Raw genomic sequence first — 13,438 nt, 5'->3', positions numbered from 1 at the left:
ACCCCTCAGTATAGATAACATTAGGGTCTTACCCCTCAGTGCGGATAACATTAGGGTCTTACCCCTCAGTGCGGATAACATTAGGGTCTTACCCCTCTGTGTAGATAACATTAGGGTCTTACCCCTCAGTGCGGATAACATTAGGGTCTTACCCCTCAGTGTAGATAATAGGGATGTAAGAAAAAATCGATTCTCGCGATAATCGCGATTTTTCATTTGCCGATACAGAATCGATTCAAAATATTTTTGAATCGATTTCTTTTAGGGATGTGGAATTTTTAATAAAACGCACTTTTCTTACCTGCCAACGAGCCCGCGGAGCTCCGGTACAGTCCGGTACAGGTGTTCGGTCCCCGGGCTGTATTCTTCTTACTTCCTGTTAGTCCGGCACGTCACATGGAGCTTCAGCCTATCACCAGCGGAGGCGGGACATCGCTGCGGCTGGTGATAGGCTGAAGCTCCATGTGACGTGCCGGACTAACAGGAAGTAAGAAGAATACAGCCCGGGGACCGAACACCTGTACCGGAGTGTACCGGAGCTCCGCGCGCTCGTTGGCAGGTAAGATAAAGTGCGTTTTATTTTATTTTGCAGCACCGGAGTACTAGATCGCCGCTGTCAAAGCTGACAGCGGCGTCTATTGGGATCTATGAATGCTCCCAGGTGGGCGATATATCGCGATGTATCGTCACCTAGACGGTATCGCGATATATCGCGATATATCGAATCGCCACACTGGTATCGCGATTCGAATCGAATCGCCAAATTCTTGGCGATTCACACCCCTAGTAGATAACATTAGGGTCTTACCCCTCAGTGTAGATAACATTAGGGTCTTACCCCTCAGTGTAGATAACATTGGGGTCTTACCCCTCAGTGTAGATAACATTAGGGTCTTACCCCTCTGTGTAGATAACATTAGGGTCTTACCCCTCAGTGTAGATAACATTAGGGTCTTACCCCTCAGTGTAGATAACATTAGGGTCTTACCCCTCAGTGTAGATAACATTAGGGTCTTACCCCTCAGTGTAGATAACATTAGGGTCTTACCCCTCAGTGTGGATAACATTAGGGTCTTACCCCTCAGTGTGGATAACATTAGGGTCTTACCCCTCAGTGCAGATAACATTAGGGTCTTACCCCTCAGTGCGGATAACATTAGGGTCTTACCCCTCAGTGTGGATAACATTAGGGTCTTACCCCTCAGTGTAGATAACATTAGGGTCTTACCCCTCAGTGTAGATAACATTAGGGTCTTACCCCTCAGTGCGGATAACATTAGGGTCTTACCCCTCAGTGTAGATAACATTAGGGTCTTACCCCTCAGTGTAGATAACATTAGGGTCTTACCCCTCAGTGTAGATAACATTAGGGTCTTACCCCTCAGTGCGGATAACATTAGGGTCTTACCCCTCAGTGTAGATAACATTAGGGTCTTACCCCTCAGTGTAGATAACATTAGGGTCTTACCCCTCAGTGTGGATAACATTAGGGTCTTACCCCTCAGTGTAGATAACATTAGGGTCTTACCCCTCAGTGTAGATAACATTAGGATCTTACCCCTCAGTGCGGATAACATTAGGGTCTTACCCCTCAGTGCGGATAACATTAGGGTCTTACCCCTCTGTGTGGATAACATTAGGGTCTTACCCCTCAGTGTAGATAACATTGGGGTCTTACCCCTCAGTGCAGATAACATTAGGGTCTTACCCCTTAGTGCGGATAACATTAGGGTCTTACCGCTCAGTGCAGATAACATTAGGGTCTTACCCCTCAGTGTAGATAACATTAGGGTCTTACCCCTCAGTGCGGATAACATTAGGGTCTTACCCCTCATTGCGGATAACATTAGGGTCTTACCCCTCAGTGTAGATAACATTAGGGTCTTACCCCTCAGTGTAGATAACATTGGGGTCTTACCCCTCAGTATAGATAACATTAGGGTCTTACCCCTCAGTGTAGATAACATTAGGGTCTTACCCCTCAGTGCGGATAACATTAGGGTCTTACCCCTCATTGCGGATAACATTAGGGTCTTACCCCTCAGTGTGGATAACATTAGGGTCTTACCCCTCAGTGTAGATAACATTAGGGTCTTACCCCTCAGTGTAGATAACATTAGGGTCTTACCCCTCAGTGTAGATAACATTGGGGTCTTACCCCTCAGTGTGGATAACATTAGGGTCTTACCCCTCAGTGTAGATAACATTGGGGTCTTACCCCTCAGTGTAGATAACATTGGGGTCTTACCCCTCAGTGTGGATAACATTAGGGTCTTACCCCTCAGTGTAGATAACATTAGGGTCTTACCCCTCAGTGTAGATAACATTAGGGTCTTACCCCTCAGTGCGGATAACATTAGGGTCTTACCCCTCAGTTCCGATGTCATTCACATAATCTCCTCTTTCCCTTTGATGCTCTTACCGCTCCTCACATTGGCGCCGCGGCAGCCGTTTGCATTACGTCCTCCCGTAACATACGCGTTGGCTTCTCCCCATTGTTATTTTCAGCCTGTTCTTCTAGTGAAGGAAATGATCTCAGCCCTTGGACATTCACCAATATTGTCTCTCTATTAAAGACACTCGTCATTTGTCCAGACCGTTGTGCGAGACGTCTTGTGTGAGAAAGTACAGACAAATGGGGAATTGAATTCCCTGCTTCCTTCCTCTTAGGTTCCTATAGGGTTTATAGGGCCACTTGCACTTAAGTGTCAAACTTCAGGAAAATAAAAGGTTACTAGGTCTATTATATTTAACCCTGACCCCCACTCATGTATCATCTCCTAATTATTGGGCTATTACAGTGTAATGTAGGGACACATGGCTGTAGTGCGGATCTGTCTTACACTATTTTGTTATCATTTAATTATATTGTATAATTTGTTATGGACCTTTTTGTCCTCTAGATGCATTGATTGCGTCCCATGGTGCCTCCGGTGTCCTGCTCCGGTTCCCAATCAACACAGGTTCCCAATTCCCACAAGGGTGCCTCCAGCTGTTGCAAAACCACAACTCCCAGCATGCCCGGACAGCCAGCGGCTGTCCGGGCATGCTGGGAGTTGTAGTTTTGCAAGGGGAGTTAACTCAATATTCACCACTTTATGCACGTGTTTCTCACCAATGCTGCCTCCAGCTGTTTTAAAACTACAACTCCCAGCATGCCCGGATAGCCTCACTTGAAATATTTCTCTAAATAAACACTTAAAGTGCATCAAAACTGCAGTGACCCCAACAAACCTACGAGTCTAATCAATTCACCTGGGTGCTCTCCAGTACTAGCAGCCTAATTACATGACCAGGTGCAGCGATGAGACTCCGCACCCTCTTTTTGCAAATCTACAGTATTAAGGGGGTACTCCGCCCCTGGACATCTTATCCCCTATCCAAAGGATAGGGGATAAGATGTCTGATCGCGGGGGTCCCGCCTCTGGGACACAACCCCCCTCCACCCCCACTCTGTGATCTTCCTGCCGCACCCGGCAATCGTTGTGACATCACTGCCACACCTCCTTCAATGCAAGTCTATGGGAGGGGCGTGGTCGTGACGTCAACACCTCTTCGCTAGTCATCAGGAGCGGAGCGAAGTGTGCTCCGTGCAACGAATGACTGTGGTGCCTCAGGAGAAATCGCTGGTTCCCAGCCACGGGACCCCCGTGATCACACACCTTATACCCTATCCTTTAGGGGATAAGATGGCTAGGGGTGGAGTACCCCTTTAATGGGACTTGAAGGCAGCATTGAGAAATCTTTTCAGTGATGAAATTGCAATGACTATGGCTAAAAAAAATAAAAAATAAATGCGCCTGCCACATCAGCAAAAAACAGGTGAACACAATGCATACACAGGAACCTCTATTTTATTCTCTTATAATAGTCTACGCTGCACTATATAAGCAGAAAGGTGTCAAGTGCGAATGCGCATCACAACGCCGTTATAGGTGAGCAGTACATACGTGTAGACTAATCCCGTGCCAGTACGTGGTTGTGTTACATACGATACAGAGCGACTATATGATTGTTGTTTGTTTTTTTGCTTTATACTGATCTTGCAGTGGATCTGGAGCACCGCATTGACTTTGAGCTACGAGAAGGACTGGTAGAGAGCAGATACTGGTCAGCCATGACGTCGCACACGGCATACTGGTCCTCCATGGACGTGGCGCTCTTCCTGCTGACGTTCTTATACAAAGACGGCCAGATGGACGATGAAGACAAGCTAGGTGTAGATGAACTATAGGAGGCGCCTGAGACTGTACGAGGCATCGGAGGCTCCGGCCCTGGATGCATGTCCGAATGTTTTCTGTTTTAGTTGCTCGAACGCACCTTAAAGGGGTTATCCAGGAATAGGAAAAACAGAGCTAATTTCTTTTTATTAAAAAAAAAAAAAAAAGCTCCACGTCTGTCTCCAGGTTGGATCTGGTTTTAAAGGGTTACTCCGGTGGAAAACATATATCAACTGATGCCAAAAAGTTAAACAGATTTGTAAATTACTTCTATTTAAAAAAAAAAATCTTAACCCTTCCAGTACTTTTTCTTTTCTTTTTGAATTTCTTTTTTGTCTTGTCCACACTGCTCTCTGCTGACACCTCTGTCCGTGTCAGGAACTGTCCAGAGCAGGAGAAAATCCCCATAGCAAACCTATGCTGCTCTGGACAGTTCCTGATACGGACATCAGGTGTCAGCAGAGAGCACTGTGGACAAGACAAAAAAAGAAATTGAAAAATAATAGAATTTCCTCTGTAGCATACTGCTTGCTAATAAGTACTGGAAGGGTAAAGATTTTTTAATAGAAGTCATTTACAAATCTGTTTATTAACTTTTCTCGCACCAGTGCATTTAAAAAAAAAAGTTACCTTGGCTCCATTCACTTAAGTGGAATTGAGCTGTAGAACCACACCCAACATGGAGACATTTTCTTTTTAAAGAAATTAGCTCTGTTTTTGTATTCCTGGATAACCACTTTATTCTTTTCATAATTTCCTTTTAACCCACCTCCTTTTCCCCTGTTGATTCCATACATTATAGCAATAGACATTTCCATAGTTGCCTGATACAGCGTGTAGTATGTATATGCGAGTGCCTAACCCAGTGTTTGGCAGCCAGGGTGCCTCCAGCTGTTGCAAAACTACAACTCCCAGCATGCCCGGACAGCCGTTGGCTGTCCGGGCATGCCGGGAGTTGTAGTTTTGCAACAGCTGGAGAAACCCTGTTTGCCAAACACTAGTCTAACCTCATTAACATCTTTTTAGGTGATTTTTAGGCATTACGGGAGACAAACGCAACGTTTTCACCGCCCGGCGACGGCGTGAGACGACCGGAACGCAGTTGAGAGCCGCATTAACTGTAGGATTGTATTCAGATTCAAAACTACGAAAAGCTTCAGACTATCGCAGCCTCATTCTAGCTTATTATTAATAAATCTCATAGTTTTATTTAATTTATTTTTCTGGGGGTTTTTTCTTCATTTATTTTTTTTTCTATTTAATTTTACTAATAATTTTTTTTTTTTTTTTTATTGAAATGGTTTTTTTTCTAATCTAAAAACCGTATTCATTTTTCTACATATTTTTTGGAGTTTTATGTCCCAAAATACATATGTTTGTACTAAAAAAAAAAAAAAAAGAAAAAAACTGTGGACACTGGCGCACACTCTTCTCAGTAATATTTTCATTACGAAAAAAAAAATTTACGAAAAAAAAAAGTAAATAAATCTTTGTGGTTTCACATACGAGAGCGTGGATGGAATTATTTCAGAATGCCGGGAATGTGTCGTAGCAGCTACTGATATGTGATCTAGGTGGAGGGGGGGGGGGAGAGACCCCCCCAAATATTAGTGTCAACATCTGATCTTCATTAATAGAGTATGTGGCTTAGGATTTCGGCCCAGGCTGAACTTTATAGAAGGCGCAAAAGTGCAGGGAATGGTCTAGATCTGGCTGAGCGCAAAAGAGCAAAGTAAATGTTTTGCAAGGAATTGATATAAAAAGATAACGTTAAAGGGGTACTCTGTCCCTAGTCATCTTAGGGGATAAGATGTCTGATCGCAGGGGTCCCGCCGCTGGGACCCCCGCGATCTCTGTGCAGTACCCGACATTCGTTTAGAACGCTTGGAGTGGGCAGCGGGGGTCGTGAAGTCACTGTCACGCCCCTCGTGACGCCACGCCCCCAGTGACGCCACGCCCCCACAATGCAAGTCTATGGGAGGGGGTGTGGCGACTGTCACGCCCCCTCCCATAGACTTGCATTGAGTGGGCGTGACATGATGTGGCAATGACATCACGATCCCAGACACCTGCTCAAAGCGTTCGCAACAAAAATGTTCCGAACGCTGGGGCAGCAGAGTACCCATTTAAAAGGGTGCTCCGGAGGGGAAAAAATTATGCTTTCAAACCAACTGGTGCCATAAAGTTATACAGACTTGTGAATTACTTTTATTTAAAAATCTTAATCCTTCCAGTACTTATCAGCTTCTGTATGCTCCCCAGGAAGTTGTGAAGTTCTTTCCACTCTGCCCACAGTGCTCTCTGCTGACACCTCTGTCCGTGTCAGGAACTGTTCAGAGCAGCGTAGGTTTGCTATGGGTATTTGCGCCTACTCTGGACAGTTCCTGACACGGACAGAGGTGTCAGCAGAGAGCAATGTGATCAGATTAGAAAGAACTATAAAACTTCCTCCGAAGCATACAGCAGCTAAGTACTGGAAGGATTAAGATTTTTATATAGAAGTAATTTACAAATCTGTATATCCTTTGGCACCAGTTGATTTGAAAACAAAGCAGTACCCCTTTTTAAAAGGTTTTTTTCGAGAATAGAAAAAGAGCTAATTTATTCCCAAAAAAAAGAACACCCCGGTCCTTAGGTTATGTGGTATTACAATTTGGCTTAAAGGGGTTATCCAGAAAAAAACTTTTTTTTATAGATCAACTGGTGTCAGAAAGTTAAATAGATTTGTAAATTACTTCTATAAAAAAAATCTTAATCCTTTCAGTACTTATGAGCTGCTGAAGTTGAATTGTTCTTTTCTGTCTAAATGCTCTCTGATGACACGTGTCTCGGGAGCTGTCCAGAGTAGAAGCAAATTCCCATAGGAACTGCACAGAGCAGAATGGGTTTACTATGGGAATTTGCTTCTACTCTGGACAGCTCCCGAGTCATCAGAGAGCACTTAGACAGAAAAGAACAACTGAACTTCAGGAGCTGATAATTATTGGAAGGATTAAGATTTTTTTTATAGAAGTCATTTACAAATCTGTTTAACTTTCTGGAGCCAGTTGATCTAAAAAAAAAAAACTGTGTTTTCCTGGAATACCCCTTTAATTTGCTTCAATGAAACTGAGCTGCAGTACCAGACATAACATGAGGACAAGGGGTGGTGCCCTTTATAGATTACTGATCTGCCCAGTAATATTGCAGCAGCATCATGACCTCACTGTTTCCTCAAATAAAATGTCAGACGCAGGAATTTGGATTGTTGCAAGTCGCCATGACTGATTTTTCAAGGAATCGTGAACATCTAAGGGTGGAAAATGACTAGAATTGGCATTTTCACGTCAAACACCACCACAGCGAGCAGCGCCAAATGTATCCATAAGATGCACATGCCTCCTTAAAGGGGTACTCCGCAGCTCAGCGCTTGGAACAAACCGTTCCGATCGCTGAAGCTTGTGACATCATAGTCCCGCCCCTCATGATGTCACGCCCTGCCCCCTCAATACAAGTCTATGGGAGGGGGCGTGACATCATGAGAGGGCGGGGCTATGACGTCACGAGCTACTGGCTCCAGCGTTCGGAACAGTTTGTTCCAAACGCTGAGCAGCGGAGTACCCCTTTAATAGTTTGGAGATACTAAGTATGTTTTTTGTTTGTTTATTCTGGGGGGGGGGGGGTTGTAGTTTTAGCAACACTCGTTACCAGTATTGGGATTGTCAGCATTTGGCAATGACTGCCCGGGGTGCGCGTCCTCTGCAGATGATACTGCTGACTACCGCTAATTGTAGGTCCGCCATATGGAAGACATCAGGAGCACATGTGGCCATCAGACGTGCACATTCCTCACAGGACAGGCAGTCACGGTGTCTAAACCCTATTAATGTGCTGAGCTACTGGATGCCGCTAAAATCCCAAAGAAAAATATACTGCTGCTGAGGGTTATACAGTGTGAATCCCTCCATTAGAACGAGCTGGAGGCCGAACTATCACGTTGTTGCACAAAGAAAAGTAAAAACTTTGATTGAAATTTTCATAGACAGAATATTGCAAAAAAATAAAATAAAAAATAATAATAATAATCTGACTACGACTACAAGATCTAAAAAACACAGAAGAAGCAAAGTTTGTGAAAAAAATAAAGTTTTTATCAGTCTCGAAACTTTTGGCCACGACTATAAATTCCTCCTAATAGGATTCGGGATGTTGGAGACTCCTTTACCTCATTGTAACTATTATTTTTGGTTCTTTTTAGGGCCCGTTTAGACTACGGACATTTTGGCGCATTAGCCACCTATATTGTTCTGCTGCTCACTGCCGAATTTCCGCAGCAGAATGTTGAAATTCTGGACCCTTTGAGTCTTTGCTTGAATCGAAAGTTTTAAGTTTTATAATTGTATTTCGGTTACCATAGAAACATCTGACTACGACTACAAGATCTAAAAACCACCGCTGAAGCAGCAAAGTTTGTAAAAAAAAAAACAAAATGTGTCGAGCTCCAAACTTTTGGCCGTGACTATAAAGTGATTTGAATAGGATTTGGAGACTCGTTAACCTAATTATATCTATTTTTAGTTTTTTTTTTCTTTTTTCGGGCTCATTCACATTACGGAATTTCCAAGCGGAGATGTTCCGGTGCATCAGCCTCCCATTGTTTTAAATAGGATTTTGCTGCGCCGTACGCACTGTGAAATTTCCGCAGCAGGATGTTGAAATTCCGGACAATATTTGTTCATTATTTCGTCTCATTCCGCTCGCAAGTGCTTTGCCCTCAATGGCGACCGCACATGTCCTAGCGCCGATTGAGTCATTTCTATGGTGATGTCACTTCTGTCTGCTGTAAATTTCCAATTTAAATCAATAGGGCGGTGTTTTTCAACCAATGTTCCTCCAGCTGTGTCAAAACTACAACTCCCAGCATGCCCGGACAGCTGTAGGCTGTCCGGCCATGCTGGGAGTTGCAGTTTTGCAACAGCTGGAGGCACATTGGTTTGCACACAAGCTTTCTATATCCTTTTGCGTCCCTAATGATTAGAAGACTTTTTATTTATTTTTTTATTAAAACTTACTTAATAAAATTTTAATTGACCTAAACTCAAATGTTACTTATTTTTGCAACATTTTAAACACAATCCAGCTGTGGCACACATTGGTGCAGTACCTTATATATCCTCTAGGTGGCCGACCTTGGAGCACACAGGGCAAATACTTGCCACAAAATTATTGTTTGGACAAAACCACACTGACAATGAAAGGACTACACAACTTCCTGGCAGGAGGGAAAGAGGAGCTGCTGAGACAACACCACATTGACAATGAAAGAACTACATAACTTTCTGCAGCAATGTTTCCAGCACCTTTCCGACTCGGTACTGGCAAGGTGTACCTAATAAAGTGGCCAGTGAGTGTATATTACCGATTCAACAAGGGTATGCAAACTTTTAAGCACAACTGTAAGTAACAATAAGTAAAGCAAAAGATATACAAAGTTACTCAACAGTATAAACAGATGTCAGGTGCTGCTATTCTTTATAAATCCCCTGTATACCGCCATCACAATGAACGATAATGCACCAAAAACAGTTCTATAGCAGAGGTCTCAAACTGTGGCCCTCCAGATGTTGCAAAACTTTAACTTGTAGTTTTGCAACAGCTGGAGAGCCACAGTTTGAGACCACTATCCTATAGTGACAGCGTCCTGTGCCCGCATCAAGCACCAGCCTCAGGAATGAGGAATGCACCAACCATTTACACAGCTGGTTTATATCTGCACCTTAAGAGCTGGAAACGTCACCGATATATCTGTGTCGAGTGTTGAAATAGCAGAAATATTTCTGAGCCCTGATATTTCATACTGCACTATAGTGCTGAAGTCTGTTTCAAGGTCAATTCTAATATCTACATTGTAGTTATATTCTTGTATATAGTGGCAGTATTATAGTAATTATATTCTTGTATATAGGAGCAGTATTATAGTAGTTATATTCTTGTATATAGGGGCAGTATTATAGTAGTTATATTCTTGTATATAGGGGCAGTATTATAGTAGTTATATTCTTGTATATAGGGGCAGTATTATAGTAATTATATTCTTGTATATAGGAGCAGTATTATAGTAGTTATATTCTTGTATATAGGAGCAGTATTATAGTAGTTATATTCTTGTATATAGGAGACAGTATTATAGTAGATATATTCTTGTATATAGGAGCAGTATTATAGTAGTTATATTCTTGTATATAGGAGACAGTATTATAGTAGTTATATTCTTGTATATAGGAGCAGTATTATAGTAGTTATATTCTTGTATATAGGAGCAGTATTATAGTAGTTATATTCTTGTATATAGGAGCAGTATTATAGTAGTTATATTCTTGTATATAGGTGCAGTATTATAGTAGGTATATTCTTGTATATAGGAGCAGTATTATAGTAGTTATATTCTTGTATATAGGAGCAGTAGTATAGTAGTTATATTCTTGTATATAGGAGCAGTAGTATAGTAGTTATATTGTATATAGGAGCAGTATTATAGTAGTTATATTCTTGTATACAGGGGGCAGTATTATAGTAGTTATATTCTTGTATATAGGGGGCAGTATTATAGTAGTTATATTCTTGTATATAGGAGCAGTATTATAGTAGTTATATTCTTGTATATAGGGGGGCAGTATTATAGTAGTTATATTCTGGTATATAGGGGGCAGTATTATAGTAGTTATATTCTGGTATATAGGGGGGCAGATTATAGTAGTTATATTCTTGTATATAGGAGCAGTATTATAGTAGATATATTCTTGTATATAGGAGCAGTATTATAGTAGTTATATTCTTGTATATAGGAGCAGTATTATAGTAGTTATATTCTTGTATATAGGAGGCAGTATTATAGTAGTTATATTCTTGTATATAGGGGGCAGTATTATAGTAGTTATAGGGGGCAGATTATAGTAGTTATATTCTTGTATATAGGAGCAGTATTATAGTAGTTATATTCTTGTATATAGGAGCAGTATTATAGTAGTTATATTCTTGTATATTGGAGCAGTATTATAGTAGTTATATTCTTGTATATAGGGGCAGTATTACAGTAGTTATATTCTTGTATATAGGAGCAGTATTATAGTAGTTATATTCTTGTATATTGGAGCAGTATTATAGTAGTTATATTCTTGTATATAGGAGCAGTATTATAGTAGTTATATTCTTGTATATAGGAGGGAGTATTATAGTAGTTATATTCCTGTATATAGGAGCAGTATTATAGTAGTTATATTCTTGTATATTGGAGCAGTATTATAGTAGTTATATTCTTGTATATAGGGGCAGTATTACAGTAGTTATATTCTTGTATATAGGAGCAGTATTATAGTAGTTATATTCTTGTATATTGGAGCAGTATTATAGTAGTTATATTCTTGTATATAGGAGCAGTATTATAGTAGTTATATTCTTGTATATAGGAGGGAGTATTATAGTAGTTATATTCCTGTATATAGGAGCAGTATTATAGTAGTTATATTCTTGTATATTGGAGCAGTATTATAGTAGTTATATTCTTGTATATAGAAGCAGTATTATACTATAGAGTAAGAATACTTAGTTTTCTTCACAGCTGGGAATATGTTCAGAGCAATTTACATTTTCCTTCCCCTTTTCTTTTATTAATTAGATAAGTTTTATTTATATATATATATATATATATATATATATATATATATAACCACAAATAGAAAAACATCTTTAATACCCACCTACATTGGATTTACAGGTATATAATATGAAAACTTACAGAATAAAAATAATCACATAATTTTCAGCAAAACTCTTAAAAGGGCAAAATACAAGCAACACACACACACACCACAACACAACACCACCACCCCACCCCCTCCTATATCCCTGTTCTCTATGTGTCATCTGAATTGTAATTTCAAATGAACGACTCAAATTTTATGTCCACCAGCAGTAATCCCATTCGGGGCACACATTTCATGCCCTCCAGCAGTAATCCCATTCGGGGCACACATTTCATGCCCTCCAGCAGTAATCCCATTCGGGGCTCACATTTCATGCCCTCAGCAGTAATCCCATTCAGGGCTCACATTTCATGCCCTCAGCAGTAATCCCATTCGGAGCTCACATTTCATACCCACCAGCAGTAATCCCATTCAGGGCTCACATTTCATGCCCACCAGCAGTAATCTCATTCAGGGCTCACATTTCATGCCCTCCAGCTGTAACCCCATTCAGGGCTCACATTTCATGCCCTCCAGCAGTAATCCCATTCAGGGCTCACATTCCATGCCCACCAGCAGTAATCCCATTCAGGGCTCACATTTCATGCCCGCTAGCTGTAATCCCATTCAGGGCTCACATTTCATGCCCTCCAGCTGTAATCCCATTCAGGGCTCACATTTCATGCCCACCAGCAGTAATCCCATTCAGGGCTCACATTCCATGCCCTCCAGCAGTAATCCCATTCAGGGCTCACATTTCATACCCACCAGCAGTAATCCCATTCAGGGCTCACATTTCATGCCCGCTAGCTGTAATCCCATTCAGGGCTCACATTTCATGCCCTCCAGCTGTAATCCCATTCAGGGCTCACATTTCATGCCCACCAGCAGTAATCCCATTCAGGGCTCACATTCCATGCCCACCAGCAGTAATCTCATTCAGGGCTCACATTTCATGCCCTCAGCAGTAATCTCATTCAGGGCTCACATTCCATGCCCACCAGCAGTAATCTCATTCAGGGCTCACATTCCATGCCCACCAGCAGTAATCTCATTCAGGGCTCACATTTCATGCCCTCAGCAGTAATCTCATTCAGGGCTCACATTTCATGCCCACCAGCAGTAATCTCATTCAGGGCTCACATTCCATGCCCACCAGCAGTAATCTCATTCAGGGCTCACATTTCATGCCCTCAGCAGTAATCCCATTCAGGGCTCACATTTCATACCCGCCAGCAGTAATCCCATTCGGGGCTCACATTCCATGCCCGCCAGCTGTAATCCCATTCAGGGCTCACATTTCATGCCCACCAGCAGTAATCCCATTCAGGGCTCACATTTCATGCCCACCAGCTGTAATCCCATTCAGGGCTCACATTTCATACCCACTAGCAGTAATCCCATTCGGGGCTCACATTCCATGCCCTCCAGCAAGGCTCCCCGGCCCATTTTACTTGAGAGCAGAGTTGGCACAGATACTTACTGCCTGTCACTATA

General features: G+C 41.9%; 1 protein-coding gene across 1 annotated transcript in view; it reads left to right on the top strand.

Moving 5' to 3' along the window:
- Window positions 1-5,529, top strand: part of DDHD1 (DDHD domain containing 1) — a 56,209-nt gene extending 50,680 nt beyond the window's left edge. The window contains exons 13-14 of the mRNA XM_056545991.1: window positions 4,050-4,219; window positions 5,247-5,529. Of these exons, the coding sequence (XP_056401966.1) occupies window positions 4,050-4,219; window positions 5,247-5,306 (230 nt within the window). The 3' untranslated portion in view covers window positions 5,307-5,529. The remainder of the gene's footprint in view (window positions 1-4,049; window positions 4,220-5,246) is intronic.
- The last annotated feature ends 7,909 nt before the right edge of the window (window positions 5,530-13,438 follow it).

Source organism: Hyla sarda, chromosome 11 (assembly GCF_029499605.1).
Source record: "Hyla sarda isolate aHylSar1 chromosome 11, aHylSar1.hap1, whole genome shotgun sequence".
NCBI lineage: Eukaryota > Metazoa > Chordata > Amphibia > Anura > Hylidae > Hyla > Hyla sarda.
This window is presented reverse-complemented; position numbering and strand designations above follow the sequence as displayed.